The 20,348-nt window shown below is 38.0% G+C and overlaps 2 protein-coding genes across 2 annotated transcripts; both read right to left on the minus strand.

The window, feature by feature from the left end:
- Positions 1-9,220, minus strand: LOC114274425 (uncharacterized). Its single transcript, XM_082900434.1, has 6 exons — positions 8,089-9,220; positions 4,647-4,786; positions 2,323-2,340; positions 2,221-2,241; positions 711-1,626; positions 1-179 (listed from the first exon to the last, which is right to left on the minus strand). Exons 1-6 carry the CDS (start codon positions 9,218-9,220, stop codon positions 1-3), a joined length of 2,406 nt encoding a protein of 801 aa, XP_082756560.1.
- A 2,706-nt stretch (positions 9,221-11,926) lies between these two features.
- LOC114256990 (LRR receptor-like serine/threonine-protein kinase EFR) lies at positions 11,927-15,578 on the minus strand. Its single transcript, XM_082900449.1, has 2 exons — positions 12,914-15,578; positions 11,927-12,565 (listed from the first exon to the last, which is right to left on the minus strand). Exons 1-2 carry the CDS (start codon positions 15,540-15,542, stop codon positions 12,195-12,197), a joined length of 3,000 nt encoding a protein of 999 aa, XP_082756575.1. The 5' UTR covers positions 15,543-15,578; the 3' UTR covers positions 11,927-12,194.
- Positions 15,579-20,348: the final 4,770 nt, after the last annotated feature.

Genomic DNA, 20,348 nt, shown 5'->3' on the forward strand with positions numbered 1-20,348 from the left:
TTATGGATCAACAATTTCCATCACTCGATGTGGGAGAACCATCTTAGCATAGCTATGGAGGTTGAAATTATCTGTAAACATGTCGTTGGTTGGTCTTTTTCCTGTAAACATTTCCAATAAGAGGATTCCATAACTGTACAAATCACCTTGTGTTGATATGTCTCCACCCACACCGTATTCTGCATTTTAAGAAAAAGAAAAAGATAGAAAAGCCAAAGAAAAAGAAGAGCATGAACTTGTAAAAATCTTCGACAAATCCAAACTTACGGTCTTTTATGGTGTGTTTGGTTGGGGGATTTGGGGAGGGATTTGGAAAGGGAAAGGGAAAAGGTGTGTGAAACTATGTGAAATATAAGCATGATTTATTCACATTTCACCTACCTTTTCCATTTCCCTTTCCAAATCCCTCTCCAAATCCCACAACCAAACACAACATTAGGGACTAATTTGAAGTACACATGGAAATGACATGACTAAATAGTGATGTTATATCTCTAACATCATTTCTATGAGGCTTTAGATTCACATGATACTAACTTATTGTCAGAAGAGAAATTGAAATAATGAGAAGGACAAACTGGTGAACGAGACTCTTGCTAAAATGGGATTTGAGAGGGCAAGAAAATTTGACATAATAAGAACAGCAAGTTCATCAAACACTATTGGGAAAGAAAATTACATGTATGAATATTTAAGTAGATCATAATTACCTGGAGCGACGTATCCAACTGTTCCTCTAATCCCAATTGAACTGCTTTGTGCATAGTTGGTGTCTCCTGTGGTAGCTAAAAGAAATCTTGCTAGGCCAAAATCACCCACACGGGCACAGAGATTGTTGTCAAGAAGAACATTGCTCGGCTTTAAATCACAATGAGCGATTGGTATATCATAATGATGATGAAGATATTCCAGTGCAGAGGCCACATCGATTGCTATGTTTAGCCTTTGGGTTAGGTTCAAATTTTTTGTGTCATTCTGCTCAGTTGAACTTGGATATAACCAGCTCTCTAAACTTCCATTTGACATGAACTCAAAGACTAAAGCTTTGAAATCATTGCCTTTAAAATCTAAGCTTGAGCATGAGGTGATGACCTTTACTAGGTTCCGATGACGGAGGCTCCTTAATGCTTTACATTCTGCCAAGAAGCTCTTGTCTGCTCCACTTTCTTGAAGGTTAAGGACTTTCACAGCAACAGTTTGCTCACCGGAATTGAGAATCCCCTTATAAACAGAACCATATCTTCCCTTTCCAATCAAGTTATCTAAAGAGAATCCATTGGTAGATTGATGTAGTTCTGCATAAGAAAGTTTCGGATATTGGTTTTCTTCTGTTGACACCAGAGAGGGTTGTTTGGATTTTCTTAATCGATAAAGAACAACACAAACACATACTACCAAGAAAATGATGGAAGCTCCAATGGCAATTGCGACCAATATCACTGTATGTGTAGAACGCTTTTTAACCCTTTCTGTGGGACATACAGGCAATTGTAGTTCCTTGACCCCTCCACATAGATTTCTATTTCCTAGAACTGAAAATGAAGTGATGTTTTTGAAAACTCCTCCGTTTGGCACTTCACCCTCAAAATTGTTGAAGGAAAGATTGAGATCGACAAGTAAATTCAACTGCCCAAGGAACAATGGAATATTCCCGGACAAATTGTTGCGTGAAAAATCCATGAATGTCTTTCAAGTTTTTTAGCTCTGAAGGAATGGTTCCTTCAAAAAAGTAATCTTCCATATGCGGGGAGTTCATTGTTGGAAAAAATGGTGTTTTATATGGCTTATTTTGGGCCAACTTTAAGGCCAAAATTAAGTGGGCCCCAAACGTCTTTTGGGGTGGGTCTGAAGAGGTGACGTGTTCCTTGCCGCGTGGCAAGTCACACGGTGAAGACGGAACGTGAAAACCATTTATAAGTGAATGGAAAGTTGATGTCGTTTTCGGGTTTAACATTAATTTTTTAGACAAAATTCATTTGAATTTTTTTAATAAAAAATTATTGTAGGAATTTAATTTTAAATAAATTTATTTTTGGTTTTCTTAAGTGGTTTCCTAAAATTGATTAAACTATTTAAAATAGTTTAATAAAAGCATTCCAACAATTTTGAAACTGTTACAACCAACGGATCCTTTTTTCAAATGATTTGAAAATTTGGTCTTGGCAACGGTCAAACCAACTATTCAACAGTTATAGTGGTTGCACCTGTTCAAGTTATTACCTTTCCACTTCTATTTGATACCTGTTCAAGTCAAATGTTTGCCTATAAATACAATCAATTTTCAGCAGTCCAGATAGTCCGAAAAATCAGTCTGCAAAATACCTTTTGCTGTCCAATTCTCTTCAAGAGCATATATTCTTCATATTAGATTTAGAATAAATTAAAGAGAGTATAGAACACATGTTTGGTTCACCGAACAAATTTGTTTGAAGTGCTTCTACAAGTTTGTGAAGATCATTGTATCCTGGGAGATAGATGCCACTCAACCGTAAGCACCGTAGCGGGACGAATCTGTCTTAAGGACAGAGTGTTACACACTCGACTTGGTCTTTGAATTATTTATTCGGTTCTACAAAATAAATACTGTAAGTTTTATTTTATTTTGTTTGAATTGTTTCATATTATTTTATTTACACAGAAGATTGTTCCAACAGTTCAACATCAGACAGTTCCCAAGAGCACTCGGGATTTCACCAGACAATTTGTTTTCTGAAATATCCAGTGATACCAAATTCTCCAACTTGCCCACTTGTGATGGCAATGGTCCTGTTAAATAGTTCTGGCATACGATGAAACCGAGATAAAGTGAAGACAGGCCAATGACTTTGAAAGATTAGTTTGAGAGAGAAGCTAGAGAGCAAAGAGTGAGAGAAGCTAGAGAGCAAAATGTTTCTGTATTGTGTGTTATCTCATTACAAGAGAAATGAACTCTCTCTTTATAGAGAGAAGAAATGTACATTGGATACCAAATGATGATCCATTACCACCGAAAGCAGAAAGGAAAAGAGACAGCTATACAATTAACAATATTATATTAACAGCCCCCCGCAAACTCAAGGAGGGAAAGCATCTACCAAGTTGAGTTTGGAAACAAGATCAGTAAAGCGGCCAGGAGGATGAGCCTTAGTGAAGATATCAGCGGGTTGATCGACTGAAGTAATAGGAAGAAGATGAACAGTTCCACAAGTAACATGCTGGCGAATGAAATGACAATCAATCTCAATATGTTTGGTGCGATCATGAAAAACATCATTGTGAGCAATCTGAATAGCACTCCGATTGTCACAGTAGAGAGGGGTAGGAGTAGATGAAGAAACTCCCATATCAGCAAGGAGCCAGCGAAGCCAAAGAAGTTCCTGAGTAGTATCAGCAAGAGCTCGGTATTCAGCTTCGGTGCTAGAGCGGGCAGTGAGAGATTGTTTTTTGCTACGCCAAGCAAGAAGAGAATCCCCTAAGAAGAAGCAGAATCCCGTGGTGGAGCATCGATCCGTAGGATCCCCAGCCCAATCAGCATCGGAAAAGGCACGTAGGTCAAGAGAGGAAGAAGCCGAGAAGTGAAGACCATGGAACAGAGTGCCTTTGAGGTAGCGAAGGATGCGGAGTAGAGCAGTATAGTGGGGAGTGCGAGGAGCCGACATGTACTGACTGACAATGTGAACAGCATAGGCAATGTCAGGACGAGTGACTGTGAGATAGACAAGACTGCCGACGAGCTGGCGATAAAGAGTAGCATCAGAGAGAAGAGTGCCATCGAGAGGAGTGAGACGAATCTGAGGATCAATCGGAGTAGAGGCAGTTTTGCAATCAGTAAGACCAGCACGAGCCAGAAGATCGGATGCATATTTGGCCTGGGACAAATAGGAACCAGTAGAATCATGAGAGACTTCAAGGCCTAAGAAGTAGTTAAGAGTACCAAGGTCCTTCATCTCAAATTGTTGGTGGAGAAATTGTTTGAGGTGGAGAATACCAGCTGTATCATTACCAGTGATAATCATATCATCCACATACAGAGGAAGAAGAGTAGTACCATGAGAAGTAGTCCGTATAAAGAGAGCAGAGTCATAGGAACTAGAGGTGAATCCGAAGTCAAGAATGGTAGAACTGAACGTAGCAAACCAAGCACGAGGTGCTTGCTTGAGACCATAGAGAGCACACTGTAGTTTGCAAACCTGATGAGGTTGAAAAGTGGACCCAGGTGGAGGTTGCATGTAGACCTCCTCAAGGAGATGACCATTGAGGAAAGCATTTTTGACATCCATCTGAAAGAGCCCCCAGTGGCGAGCAGTAGCAACAGCAAGTAAACTGCGAACAGATGTAAGCCGAGCAACAGGAGAGAATGTCTCCTCATAATCAATGCCATATTCTTGGTTGAAGCCCTTGGCAACAAGACGAGCTTTGTAGCGTTCAATAGAGCCATCAGAATGTGTTTTGATTTTGTAAACCCATTTGCAGCCAATTGCAGTCTTGCCAGGAGGAAGATCAACAAGATCCCAAGTATGAGCTTTATCCAAGGCATGGAGTTCATCAGTCATAGCTTGCTGCTAAAGAGGATTAGTACAAGCCTCACGATAGGAGGTAGGTTCATAAGTAGAGAAGGCAGCAGATCCAACAATATAATCACGAAGATGGATAGGAGGTTGAGTTACCCGGCGTGGTCGACCCGGAGGAGGATCGGTGAGAGGAAGAGCCGGTGGAGAAGTAGGTGTGGTAGCAAGAGGTAGACCTTCAGGTAGAGCAGGCTGGACAGGATCAGGGGTGAGCAAGGGCATCTCGATGGAGGAGGAACCTGTATCAAAATCAGCAGAGAAAAGATCAATGGAAGGATTAGTAAATAGTGCAGTAGTGGAAAGTCCGGGTAAGTGAAAAGAGGATAGCGAGGAAAACATTTGGTGTTCCCAGAAAACGACATGGCGGGAGATACGAAGACGTTTAGAGAGAGGATCCCAACAGCGGAAGCCTTTATGTTCAATGCCATACCCAAGAAAGCAACAAAGACGAGAGCGAGGTTCAAGCTTGGTGTGTTCATGGGATTGAAGTAGAACAAAGCAGGCAGAGCCAAAAACCCGGAGATTGGCGTATGGAGGGGGAGTGCCATGCAGACGTTCAAAGGGAGTGTGATTATGGATGACAGGTGTAGGAGCACAGTTGATAGTGTAAACAGCAGTGAGGGCAGCTTCGCCCCAAAAGTTTTCAAGGCAGGAAGAAGAGAGAAGGAGAGCGCGAGTAGTGTCAAGAATATGCCTATGTTTCCGTTCAGCGCGGCCATTTTGCTGGGATGTGCCAGCACAGGAACGATGAGGCAATGTACCATGATGCTGAAGAAAGGAAAGGAAATCTGAATCCCGATATTCCATAGCATTGTCAGAGCGAAAAATTTTGATGGTTTTGGAGAATTGGGTGTGGACCATTTGTGCAAAACGATAATAAATGTGTTTCAATTCAGACCTATGTTTCATGAGAAAAAGCCAAGTAAACCGGGAAAAATCATCAATAAAAACAACAAAATAGCGGGATCCCCCCATAGTAGTAGTAGGTGAGGGTCCCCAAATGTCCGAATGTATAAGATCAAAAGGTGCAAGAGAAACAGAAGTACTTTTATTAAATGATAAAGCAGGTTGTTTGGCAAGTTGACAGGGTATACAATCGAAATTATCGGGAATTACATGACCCAACTGTCCACTAGAAACCAAAGACCTTAAGCGATTAACAGAAATATGCCCTAAGCGACAATGCCAAAGATGAAAGGGAGATAATGAGGAAGTAGATGTAGGAGCAGCAATTTGAGGAGAGGCAGGAACATGAAGGTGAATGAGTTCATAGAGACGTCCATGCTTACGGCCGATCCCAATAGTCTGCCCTGTCTGAGGGTCCTGTACCAAACAATCAGTAGCAGAAAATGTGACAGTTAGACCAAGTTCACATAATTGACCAATGGAAATAAGGTTTAAGGTAAGAGCAGGGATATGATAAACGTGAGGTATGGATAAAGAAGAGGTGGAAACAGTACCAACATGACGAACAGGCATGAGAGAACCATCAGTAGTATGTATTGAGGGAATATGAGGAGAGGAAGATAAGGAAGAAAAAATAGTAGAACTGGAGGTCATATGATTACAACAGGCAGAGTCAAAATACCAAGAAGAGTTACCTGGAATGACAGACAAAGCAGTAGGAGGAGGTGTACCAGATGGGGAGAGAAGCTGTTTGAGCATGGCCTCTACATCTGTTGGAGAAAAGCGAGGGGTAGATGGAGTAGGTGACTCAGAGAACCCGGCAGAGGTGGCAGTGTCAGTGTGATGAGACTGATTCCCGGAAGCAGCAGCAGCAGTGTGATGAGACTGATTGCCGGAACAGTGAAAGTTTCCCCGGGAAGAGCCACCGCGAGAGGAGTGGCTATTGGAGGATGAGCGAGAGGGATTGCGAAAACAATCCTGTTGCAGATGGCCAGGACCAAGTTTGTTGCAGTAGCGGCAGGATCTGACGGGGCAATGGACCAGGAGATGGGTTGAAGGAAGGCCCCGATTCTGACAGTAGAGGCAAGCAGTAGTCCGCTGGGGAAATGATGGCCGGGACGGAGGAGTGGCAAGAACAGAGTCCACATGATGAGTTTGAAGAGTACCGAGACGAGTCTCCTCAGAGAGCAACTCAGAAATTGCTTGTTCAAGAGTGGGCAATGGATGGCGATGAAGCAGAGAGGCACGTACGGGCTCAAAAGATGAGGTAAGAGCCATGAGAAATTGCACCAACCTTTGCTGGTTGCGATGAATAGTAAATAAAACGGCATCTTCGAGGTCATGCCATGCTGGTTCGGAAAGAGCAAGCTGATCCCAAACAGAGTACATTTGAGAAAGGAAGTCATTAATGGACTGAGTGGATTCTTGGCGCATGCGGTGAAGTTGGTTCTGAAGTTGATATTGATGGGCAAGACCAGTAGTCTGGTATCGTTCTTTCAAAAAATCCCAGATGTCTTTCGCAGGAGTAGTTACAGAGTCAAGCTGAAAGCGGCCAAATTGAAGACTGATAGAGGTAATAGAGGTATTACGAAACCAGGTAATGATTTGGTAATTCTTACTGTCCCATTCCTCAAGTCGGTCTTCATATGTAGCAGTATGAACAGGAGTTTCAGTAGTGGCACTGTCTTTTACTGGTTTAGCCACATCCCCGGTGACAATTCGCCAGAGCTTCTTGCCTTTGAGGAAAGAGGACATAGCTTGGGCCCACAGAACATAGTTTGAACCATTTAAAATGACGGAAATGGGATGGGAGGCATCATGACGATCCATAATACTAGTTGAGTAGGGTTAAAGTAATAGAAATAGATCCGTAGGAGCAAAATTAGGTAAAACAGAGTGTACCAGTGAGTCCGGAAGGTCGAAAATAGCAAGGAAAGGTATGCTGGACAGAGATGATGTCAGCAATGATGTCAGCGGCGCACGTTAGCAGAGTGCAGGGAGGAGCACGTTAGCAGGAAGGCAACGGCGCACGTTAGCAGACAGGCGCAGGCGCGGCGCACGATAGCTGGTTTGGCGCACGCGGGTGCACACTAGCAAAGCGGCGCACGGTACGCGTACGGTAGCAGGCGCGGCGTATGGGAGCCGCGGACGTGTGGGCGCGTGTGGGCGCGTGGCGGAAGTGAGCGACAGGAGTTGGCGCGTGTGGGCGCGTGTGAGAGTGGTGGCGGTCGTGTTGACGCGCAGAGGCTAAGGGCGGCGCGTGTGGGCGCGTGTTGGCTTTTCTGAGAACGGGCTTGGTGCCGTTGGACTCAGGAGAAAATTTCGAACAGGTTGATGTGCTCTGATACCATGAAAGATTAGTTTGAGAGAGAAGCTAGAGAGCAAAGAGTGAGAGAAGCTAGAGAGCAAAATGTTTCTGTATTGTGTGTTATCTCATTACAAGAGAAATGAACTCTCTCTTTATAGAGAGAAGAAATGTACATTGGATACCAAATGATGATCCATTACCCCCGAAAGCAGAAAGGAAAAGAGACAGCTATACAATTAACAATATTATATTAACAGACTTCTCCAGGTATGCCACCGGTTAGGCGATTTTGTGCAAGATGGAGTCCTTGCAAGTTACTGCAATTACCCAAAGAAACAGGTATGTTTCCCTCGAGCAAATTTTCTTCTAAAATAAGAGAAGCTAATCCAGTGATGTTGCCAATTGAGTATGGAATTTCCCCGGAGAGGTAATTTGTGAAAAGGTAGAATTCTTGTAAATTGGTAAGTTTGCCAATGGAATCGGGAATGCTACCTGTGAGCATGTTTGCATCGATAGTGATGTAAGATAAGCCAACAAGCTCTGTAATCTCTTGAGGTATGTTTCCAGATATGTAGTTCTGATCCAACCATACCGATGTGAGGGTGCTGGAGAGATTTCCGATCGAATTGGATAAATTTCCACCAATCTGAATTCTAGATAAACTCAGTACTCTTAGATTGGTACAATTAATCAAGGTGGTTAGGAAGCTGATATCATTGGCCTTATCAGTTCCAAGTGGGTTACCGGCAATATGTAAAACTTGCAGATATTGAAGGCTTCCTAAATTTAACGGTATTGGCCCGGTCAAATCATTGTCTCCGATACTTATTTTGACAAGGCCTGAAGCATTGGCTAGTGATGCTGGAATGGGCCCAAAAAATTTATTTATATCGGCTAAGAACAGGGTGAGGCCTAAATTGGACGGAAAATTTCCACTCAATGAGTTGTTTGTGACCGAGAAAATTTGGATGGTGGAGATGTTGTAGAGCTGATCAGGAACCATACCGGACAGATTATTCGAAGACAATTGGAATACATATAAATTTGAGAGGTGTCCAAGCTCGATAGGAATGGTTCCCTGAAGGTTGTTGTGTGCAAGGTCAAGAATTTGAAGAGCAGAGAGGTTTCCAAGTGAAGGTGGAATGTTTCCGGAGAAATGATTTCTGGAAAGACTCAGTTGATAGAGATTAGACAAAGTGCCTAACTCAGGAGGAATGTTACCTTCAAGGTTGTTTCCTTTCAATTCAATGACTAGGATACGTGGAAAATGAGTCAGATTGGTCGGAATTGTTCCTTGGAAAGAGTTGTTTGCGAAAAGAAGATATTGAAGGCAAAACAACCTGCCAATTTCTAGTGGGATTGTGCCTTGGAAGTTGTTATTTTGAATATTGATATCTTCAAGGAAGGTAAGGTTACCTATGTGAGGAGACAGGGAACCAGACAAGTGAAGTGATGACATGTTTAGGACGGTTGCTCGTTGGCGTCGACTCCCACATGTAACTCCGTGCCAGTTGCAAAAATGAATAGAATCGGCCCACGAACTAAGAAATTGCGACGGGTCGGATGTTACTAGATCTTTAATGGCGATCAGAGCTTCGCGGTCGGTTTCATTTGTGAAACCAGAAGTTGGTTTGGCTAAAAAACCAATAGAGTGAATGTAAAAGAGAAGATGTGTGATTTTATATGATATTGGGTCAGTCTGTGTGCAAGACTCCAATATGATTGTATCATATAGTCAATACATCACATCGTAATCAAAAAGGTGCATACTACAGATTCGACCTAAATTATTTGATGTGAATGAGAGACATTCAGTTCTTAATGTTATTGTCAATGAAAAAATAAATTTGCTTGCTGGCCATTAATGTTGACTTTGTTTAAACTTGTTGATGCATTGTTTTTACATGAAGATGGAGATATTGATGCTGACCTTGATGATTCATTTGGATCAAGACAAACGACCCATTTTTTAGAAATATATTTGCTTTTTGTCCTGTAACTGTAAAATAATTATTTATGCAGTATTTGGATGATAGGAATTTAGAAGAAAAAAAAAATGGAGAAAAAATTTACTCACGTTCTACTCGTCTTTTTCATTTCGCTTTATGGATCTCTACCCAAATTTATAACCCAAATATAGCCTTATCGAATGGTTCCCTTCTAGAATTTAGCCTACATATATGGGCCTTAAAACGTCATAAGTGTTCATTGTTACTGGCCTGACTTGTATTACTTTATCATTGTTTTTCTTTTCTGACTGAATAATTATTTTACTTTGATAACATTTCTTAAATGAAATTATCTTCACCACTTTACCTTCATATATTATAATATATGTTATATGAATTTGGATATGAGTATCGAGTGTTGGTATGTCTAAATCTATTATCTTTCTAAAATTTGAGTGTTGGAATATGTATTTAAAAGTTGTGTATCGATATGCAGACACATCTAAAATATTTAAACATTTTGCGTGGTGTATGATATTTTGATATAAAATGTAGTAAATTAATAGTAATATAATTGAAATTATATGGGATTTGTCTTTCTTATCCATGTTACTGGATAGAAAATCTTTTTTACAAGCAAATGTTTTTTTTTTTTTTTCCCTTTTTGTTTTCAACCATTGTAAAAAAATTAGAGGATTCAAGTGCCTAGTTTAGGTACGAGTGTCGGACATATATCCTATACTCTTGCTCTTGTCATTTCTTGTGGACATAGAGGAATAGAATAGCACTAACTATGATCATATGTACATCATTTCTGAATTTATAGTAGTTCTTCGTCTTCCTTGTTCTCAAAACAATTTAAAAAACCTCCTCTAACAACATGAACATGAAATAAGTAAATGAGCAGAACATGTAACTCCAATTTGAAGGATAGACTCCAAAGCCTCCACTATTCTACCAACATTGTCTCCAATGCTTCCACTAATCTTTGTTTGTTGGTGTTTTCTTCATAAACATCACTAGTAAAAGAATCTCATAATTGTACACATCACATTTTATTGACACTTCCCCCACCTATAGCATACTTTACAACAGCAAGTTGAAACAATTAACAATTAACAATTACACCATGTTATGTAATGTTTAGATTTACATTTTTTTACTAATATTTACAAAATTTTAAAAATTATAAACAAAAACTAATTTGATATCCATTTTCGTTTTGAATTGTAAACAATTTACTAAATTTTTGTAATAAAAAAGTAGATTTTACTTTTAAGAAAAATATATCTTCATTTCTTCCTCCTCCCACCCTTTTTGGCCACAACCCACCACTCATCATCCCCACCGGCCACCCCCACCTTCAGCCACCATCGCATGCGACTTCCTACAACAACCACATCCTACCGGTGGGCACCTACCAACTCTTGTTGAAAATCACCTTTGACCACCACTTACTGTCGTAAACCACCATTGGCCATCACATCTGGCAGCTTTAGCCACCATCCTCTACTTGCTTGCTAAGAAAACCGAGGTCAAGAATTGAAGTGGATTCCCAATAATTTTTTTTTGTTTTCTTCCCCTTTCTGCATCGTTTTATCTTTTCATTTGATGTTAACCTTAAATTGCTAATCTTCCTTTCCTACCATCCCCTTGCACTCTATCACATATCAAAATGGTAATTTGCTTGCGCAAGGTATGTTGTTTGCACTCTTGACTAGTTCACTACAAGCATTTTGGCTGGTCTTAAATTCTTCTTTCCCCCAATTGTTTTTCCTTCTCTTCTTCTGATTGAGCCATTGGTACTTGTGTACTTCAAGTTTCAACCCATTTTTCAGGCCTAGGTTTGGGCTCAGATAAAATTCCCAGAAAGGCTGTTTAATTGATAAATTATTCTCTAGGACTTCTAAATGGAGGCACAATTATAGAAATCTCTCTCACAAGATAGGTTCGTTTACTATTCTGATGAGGGATGTGCTAGATCTCATTTTGTATGCTTTCAATATATATTGTATGGACACTTCGAAATTTTGTAAAGTACTTGCTCGTGTTGGACAATTGAGTAATGGTATAAGATGTGTTTTGCATACACTCATTTGGTATGCCTAAGTAGTTGAGTTTACGATTTTAATAAAACTCCCATTTCATGCATGCAATGCTTTATGTTAGTTTATAAACACTATTTTATCCTATAAAAGAAGTACTTAAGAAATATGAAATTTAATAATGTCCAAGTGTCCTTGAACATGAGAATTAGATAAAACTGAACACCCCATATGAGTTCATGCAACATTGCTTTCAGGAGTTGAACACCTAAAACAGAGGAATGGAATACATGCAATTAACAAAGCTTATATAGCAAATCATATTTATAAATACATCCATAGGGCCATACTATTTCAAATAAACATGACATAGACAGATGTGTCTTCAACCAAGGATTATTCTTTATATTTGTCTCTTCTTCCTTTCCTCGCCCTCTCTTTAAACTTGAGCAATTACATTTCTAATCCTTCGTAGTTCCTTGAGAACATCTTTAATATCCATTCGCTCTTTTGGGCCTTCAGCAGAACAAGCAACTCCAATTTGAAGTATTGTTGCCAAGCATTCCTGTGTTACATTGCCTTCAGTATTTTGGCTGATCCTACTAGATGTGTCTCTCTCTTCCATTATGATTTGTGGATCAACAATTTCCATCACTCGATGTGGGAGAGCCATCTTAGCATAACTATGGAGGTTGAAATTGTTTGTAAACATGTTGTTGGTTGGTCTTTTTCCTGTAAACATTTCCAGTAAAAGGATTCCATAGCTGTACAAATCACCTTGTGTCGATATGTCTCCACCCATACCGTATTCTGCATTTTGAATTGGGGGAAAGGCAAAGAAAAAGAAAAGAATGAACTTGTAAGCCTTTTCAATATTTCCAAAATTATGATCTTTTAGGGATTAGTTTGAAGCACTCATGGACATGACATGACTAAATAGTGGTGGTATATCTTCAACATCATCCTAGATTCACATGACACTAACTTATTGTTAGAAGATAATTTGATATAATAAAAAGGGTGACCCTATGAAAGAGACTTCTGCTAAGACAGGGCCTAGGAAGGCAACAAAAAATTATATCATAATAACAATAAATTTATCCAACACTATTAGGCAAGAAGATTAGATGTATGAATATTTAAGTGGATTTTGATTACCTGGAGCAATGTACCCAACTGTTCCTCTAATCCCAATTGAACTGCTTTGTGCATAGTTGGAGTCTCCTGTGGTAGCTAAAAGAAATTTTGCTAGGCCAAAATCACCTACACGGGCAGAGAGATTGTTGTCAAGAAGAACATTGCTCGGCTTCAAATCACAATGAGCGATTGGTATATCATAATGATGATGAAGATATTCCAATGCCAAGGCTACATCGATTGCTATGTTTAGCCTTTGGGTTAGGTTCAAGTTCTCTGTGTCATTCTGTTCAAGTGAACTTGGATATAACCAACTTTCTAAACTCCCATTTTGCATGAACTCAAAGACTAAAGCTTTGAAATCATTGCCTTTAAAATCTATACTTGAGCAAGAGGTGATGACCTTGACCAGATTCCGATGACGAAGGTTTCGTAATGCTTCACATTCTGCCAAAAAACTCTTGTTTGCTCCACTTTCTTGAAGGTTGAGTACTTTCACAGCAACAGTTTGCTCATCAGAATTGAGGATCCCCTTATAAACAGAACCATATCTTCCCTTTCCAATCAAGTTGTCTGAAGAGAATCCATTGGTAGATTGATGTAGTTCTGCATAAGAAAGTTGTGGATATTGGTTCTTCTCTGTTGAGGACGAAGAGGGTTGTTGTTTGGAATTTCTAAATCGATAAATAACAGCACAAACACATACTCCTAATAAAATGATAGAAATCCCAATGCTGGTTGCAACCAATCTTACTGCATGTGTAGAAGGCTTTTTCCTTTCTGTGGGACATGCAGGCAATTGTAATTGCTTGACCCCTCCACATAGATTTATGTTCCCTATAACTGAAAATAAACTGATGTTTTTGAAAACTCCTTCGTTTGGCACTTCACCCTCAAACTTGTTGAAGGAAAGATTGAGATCGCCATGTAAGTTCAACTGCCCCAGAAACAATGGAATCTTTCCAGACAGATTGTTGCGAGAAAAGTCCATGTATTCAATGGCTTTTAAGTTTTTTAGCTCTGATGGAATGGTTCCCTCAAAAAAGTTGCCTTCCATATGCAGGGAGTCTAACATCAAACAGTTCCCAAGAGTAATTGGGATTTCACCAGACAATTTGTTTTCTGAAATATCCAATACTGTGAGCTTGTCTGACTTACCCACTTCTGATGGCAATGGTCCTGTTAAATAGTTCTCACGTACGATGAAACCGAGAAAGAGGGAAGAAAGGCCAATGACTTCTCCAGGTATGCCACCGGTGAGGCGATTTCGTGCAAGATGGAGTCCTTCCAAGTTACTGCAATTACCCAAAGAAACAGGTATGCTTCCCTCAAGCATATTTTCTTCTAAAATAAGAGAAACTAATCCAGTGATGTTGCCAATAGAGTATGGAATTTCCCCGGAGATGTTATTTATGAAAAGGTAGAATTTTTGTAAATTAGTAAGTTTGCCAATTGAATCGGGAATGCTACCTGTGAGCATGTTTGTATCTATAGTGATGTAAGATAAGCCAACAAGCTCTGTAATCTCTTGAGGTATGTTTCCAGATATGTAGTTCTCATCCAACCATACCGATGTGAGGGTGCTGGAGAGATTTCCGATCGAATTGGGTAAATTTCCACCAATCTGAATATTAGATAAACTCAGTACTCTTAGATTGGTACAATTAATCAAGGTGGTTAGGAAGCTGATATCATTGGCCTTATCAGTTCCAAGTGGGTTACCGGCAATATGTAAAACTTGCAGATATTGAAGGCTTCCTAAATTCAACGGTATTGGCCCGGTCAAAGCATTGTCTCCAATACTTATTTTGGCAAGGCCTGAAGCATTGGCTAGTGATGCTGGAATGGACCCAAAGAATTGATTTTTATCAGCTAAGAACAATTGGAGTTTCGGAAGGGTGAGGCCTAAATTGGATGGAAAATTTCCACTCAATGAGTTGTTTGTGACCGAGAAAATTTGGATTGTGGAGATGTTGTAGAGCTGATCAGGAACCATACCAGAGAGATTATTCGAAGACAATTGGAATGCATATAAATTTGAGAGGTGTCCAAGCTCGATAGGAATGGTTCTGTGAAGGTTGTTGTGTGCAAGGTCAAGAATTTGAAGAGCAGAGAGGTTTCCAAGTGAAGGTGGAATGTTTCCAGAGAAATGATTTCTGGAAAGACTCAATTGATTGAGCTTAGACAAAATACTCAATTCAGGAGGAATAGTCCCTTCAAGGTTGTTTCCTTTCAAATCAATGACTCGGATATGTGAGCAATGAGTCAGATTGATAGGAATTTCTCCCTGGAAAGAGTTATTGGCCAGACGAAGATTTTGCAGGCGAAACAATCCACCAATTTCTTGAGGGATTGTGCCACGGAAGTTGTTACCCTGAATATTGATCTCTTCAAGGAACGTAAGGTTACCTATCTGAGGAGACAGGGAACCAACCAACTTAAGTGATGACATGTTTAGGGCGGTCACTCGTTGGTGCTGACGCCCACAGGTGACTCCATGCCAGTTGCAAAAATGATTAGAATCATTCCATGAGCTAAGAAATCGTGAAGGGTCCTCTGTTACTAGATCTTTAATGGCGAGCAAAGCTTTGCGGTCGGTCTCATTTGTGAAACCAGAAATTGGTTTGGCCAAAAATGCAATGGAGTGCATGTAAAAGAGAAGGTAATAAGAGAGAATGAAAGATAAACTGACCTGCCTGGAAAACATACTTGTGTGCACCATTTTAGTATATGAGAGTATGAATCAAAAGTTTCTGCTCAGATTGGATATCTAACAAAGGTATTTGGCAAACAATTGGCAACTATATTTGTGAAGACAAATCTTCAATCCTCCAATAGTTGTGTGACCAATAGCCAACCTTCTAATTACCCATGATTCTTGGGAGAATACATTAAGTCAGGTCCACACATTAACATTGAGTCTTGCTATACTCTGTACATATGTAACCGTGATGTCACCTTACAGCTTCCAGTCCAACCATCATTGAAGTATGTTTGCTTAGGGTTGGATGAAGGACACAATTAAGGATAGGATTATTGTTAGGGGGGGTTTAGTCAAAACTCTCTCATAATAAAATTTTTAATGCATTAAGAACAAGTAAACAAAGTTTTTTTTGAAAAATCTAACACATACCATTATTATCAAAATATTAAATTTTAAAATAATATAACTTTTGATGTAGATGTTGGTTTTTAATAAAATTAGTATTTTTTAAATTCTCCCTTCAAGATCTATCAAATAAGATCCATGTTGACTATGAAATTCTTAAAAAAAATAAAGAAATATTACCGTCAAAATTGATGTAAACAGTAATAGTAACATGTTATTTTGTTTAACAGTTACTCTGTTTGACGGTAACATGTTACTCTAGCAATATTGTCCAAGAAAAAAATATATTTTTTTTATTTTGTCCTTACTCAATTATTTGTTTTCTCCTTAAACGGTTTATAAACCAAAATAAATTGGGCTATCATTTTCACCAAATAAAAGTCCAATGAAGGGGTTTTGGCTAAGTTTCCTTTTTTTTATATTACTCTTCCATAAAATTTGGGTGTCTCTCAGTGCCCAAACCCATTTTTAAGGTAAGAGTATATATATACTACACAAAGGTTTCATAAAAAGCCAATGTGAAGTAAGTTTAGTTTGCATTATTGATATTTTGAGTGCAAAAATGTTAGAGGTGTTAAAAATTTTACTAAAAAAATTATCAGATGTCTCACATGGGCGTGGGACCCACATGAGACCTACATTGTGTGGGCTCTATATCATGTAAGACATTTGATAAAAAAATTTAATAGAATTTTTAAGATCTTTAACATTATTGAGAGTTAATTTTCCGTTCACTTCTAAATAAGTAATATGTGTTAGTTAGTTTACTCATAGAGGAGATTTCTTTACATTGTAGATCTGCTTTGACCAAAACATTAATTATTAAAACTACTTTTCAACATTTTTTTGATAGTTGAATGAATGAAAAATAAAAAATTATTCAGAATATTGGCTATTTCTCATTTGATTCTATTCCATAATAATATCAAACACGAGACTATTCAACATGTGAGGTCTAGCTTGGGGTGCTAAGCGAACCAAGTTATTCGAACTTGACTTATGTTGGGTTTGTGAAAAATTTGTTCAAGATTTACTCGTTTTGTAAACAAGCTAAATTTAAATACAATTTTAAGCTCAATAAGTTTTCAAGCTAAGCTTGAACAATCTATTACACGGCTCGATAAACTTATATACATTATAAAAAATCAAACTACTCGAACTCGATTCATATTCGGCTCGTTAAAAAAATCGTTTGAATTAATTCGTTATGCAAATAAATCAAATTGAAATATAATTTTAAACTCATTAAGTTATCAAACCAATTTAAACATCCAACTATCCGGCTTGACTCAACTCATTTTCAGCCATAGGTCTAGCTGTCACCTCACTCCTTATTCCCACTAATCTCGCCATCAAATAAAGCATATTAGTATTATTATTACTTTTCAAAAAAAGATTTTTTAATTTTATTTATAATGATATGATGAGTTTAACTTACATCTCTTGTCGTTGTAAATAAATTTAAATATTTAAATTATAGAAATGTCTAGCATTCTTCCACCATTTTTCCTCTCTCACTTCTGTCAAGTTTTTGTTTTTTTAGATCGGTCACTTAGTCAAGTTTGAGTTGGACAATTTTTTATTAATTTTCTTTAAACAAAAAAAACTACGTCTATTTTATTGTACTTGAAATGTTCGAATGCATGCAATTGGAATTTTTTTTATTTTTTTTAAATGACCCTACATTTGTTGAAAAAAAAATATTTTTTGAAAAATATTATATTTTTTAATGTTTAATAAAACAGAAAATAGACATATTTTTGGCATAAAATACTTTTCACTTTTAAAATGTACAAAAATGTATTTTAGACTAAAATGTTACTAATGCCACCAAACTACTATTCGCTACCATCACCTTCACTTCACCACCCCACCAGCACCACTATCATTACCGTCACAACCAACACCACCACCACCACTCTCACAACCTCCACCACACCATTGCCACCATCGCCACCATAATCGTTGCTATTACCACCACCACTGCAACCACTACTGCCACCATTACCCCTTTTCTACCGCCATCATCCCAGTGTTGAAAAATAATGGTTTTTTGGTGACTATAATAATGTAATATTAAAGTGGGTGTCAATCCTCAATTGAGGTGGAGTAGAGTGGGTTTAGATTCTTGGTAATGAAATCTTTACATCGCAAAAAAGAATGACAAAAAATCATTAAGATTTGAATGAGAAATTAACTCATTAATTTGGCCTCATGAAAGAGGTGTTGGGAAAGGTGTATAACCTTCTATCCCACATTGATTATAGAGGAGTATTGATGGGTATTTAAATCTCATCTTTTGCCTAAGGGTGTGAGCCCTTTGAGGTATTCAAATTTTCCAAAGGAAGGGAGTTATGGAGATGCTTCAAGGATGGACTTGGGCCAAAATTATGGACCAAGTTGGTTATGCAAAAATTGCCATACGCACGCCGCCCACCTAGGCCGAGTCCATGCTCCGTGGATCTTGAGCTTGAGGCTTGCTGGATTGGATTGAGTGTGGGGGTTGGGTCGGGTTTCTTGACCCACTAATCTTAACCTTTTTGGACCAAACCAAATATGTGGTTGCAGTATACACAATTTACATGTGTGTAAAACCTAGTAACTCCTCTATATTTATGATGGATTAAATCCATCAGTTTTGCAGAGTTTAATACTGCATTTGTGGATTAAATCCATCAGTTTTGTAGAGTTTAATACTGCATTTGTGATGGGCCTTGATGGCAGAAGCCTCTTCCTCTCTCCCTCTATGAGTATAAAAAGAGGCCTCTCTCCTTCAGTTTTCCACCTCCAGAAATTCTTGCTCTCTAGTTTTCTCCAGTTTTATATTTTTCTTAGTGAGAGAGTGCTGCTTGAGTTTTGTTCATCGAAGTTACACCGTAGGTGTTTGGTTGTAGTTGGTCCAATCGTCGTATCCTAGGAGATAGATGTCAAACAACTTCCAGCACCCCAATCAGTGAAGCGGCGAATCTGTTTTAAGAAAACTGTCTAGTATAGGTTTCGGTTTGCTTTCTTTTGCTATTTTATTTGATTATGCATACCACTAATACATTAGTTTTAAGGACACAACTAAAAGTAAAAAAAAATTTTATAACAGAAAATATTTTCTAATAAAATAAAAAAGAAAAGAAAAGAAAGCCATGGAGTTAACTGTAAAAATTTAAGAAACGTTCAGCGGGAAACAAAAATTGACCTTACTTTTTCTTGCCTTCTCTTCTCAGCTGCTACCTAATTTGTGTTTTGAAGGTGTGTACCATATATAACTGCTAATGAATAGAGTCATTCATGAACAGATTCAAGCTTGGTTTGATAAGGGCTTGCTCGAACTCGGTTGGTTAAATTTTTTTTTTGCGTTTGAGTTCAAATTCGAGCTCATCAAAATCTTAATAAACAAGCTCAAATATACTAAAGTTTGGCTTATTAGTTGACTCATTTAACATTTATTTAAATAATAGAATAATTATATTATTTGTATATTAAATAATGTAAAAATATGTATAAAAAATAGGATAAATATGTTATTTATATATTTAAATAATATAATATCAATAATATTTAAATTTAGATAATACATTTATATAATAGTAGTGGTAAATATTATTATTTGGTAAGATATTGACTTTTTTTTTAAAGTATATTTATATATATATATATATATATATATATATTGTATAATTAAAATTTCTATTGTAACTTTAATCTCATAGACAAGTATAAATTTATAATTTCTTTGATTCGTTAAAACTCGTGAATAGGCTCGAGTTCAAATCAAGTCTAAGCAAACTCAACTCGAGTTCGGTTCGTTAAATTTTTATTGAGCTCGAGTTCGACCTTGTTAAAATCTTAATAAACATACTACAACATTCTAAAATTTGACTGGACTCATTTACAGTCCTATCATATTATAACCCTTCAAGTAATGCTATATATATAAATATTTTAATTATAAACTGACGGGAAAGGTTTAGCTAGTTTCTATTAGGATAAATTATAATTTTTACTCTTTATAATTTGATTAAAGTTTTATTTTAGTTGGGTAAATTATATTGGTAGCCTTAGTATTTTTGTCCTTGTATTATTTTGATCTCTTTAATTTTAATTGACTCAATTTAACTATACATTTATAACTTTGTCACAACATATATATTTTTAAATCAAAATCAAAATCAAAATTTATATTTTATGGATGTGAATCACCTAGGTTGGCCTAGTGGTGTAAGGTTGGGACTTAGGAGTTTACTTCTCTCTAGGTGTCCATACAGAGCTTTGCTCTGGCTTTAAATGGGCCTCTCACTAGTGGATGGTGGGATTGGTCCCCTAGGGATTAGTCTGGACCCCTGAGTTATCAAA

Source organism: Camellia sinensis, chromosome 13 (assembly GCF_055761805.1).
Source record: "Camellia sinensis isolate YWXY chromosome 13, ASM5576180v1, whole genome shotgun sequence".
In the NCBI taxonomy this organism is placed as follows: domain Eukaryota; kingdom Viridiplantae; phylum Streptophyta; class Magnoliopsida; order Ericales; family Theaceae; genus Camellia; species Camellia sinensis.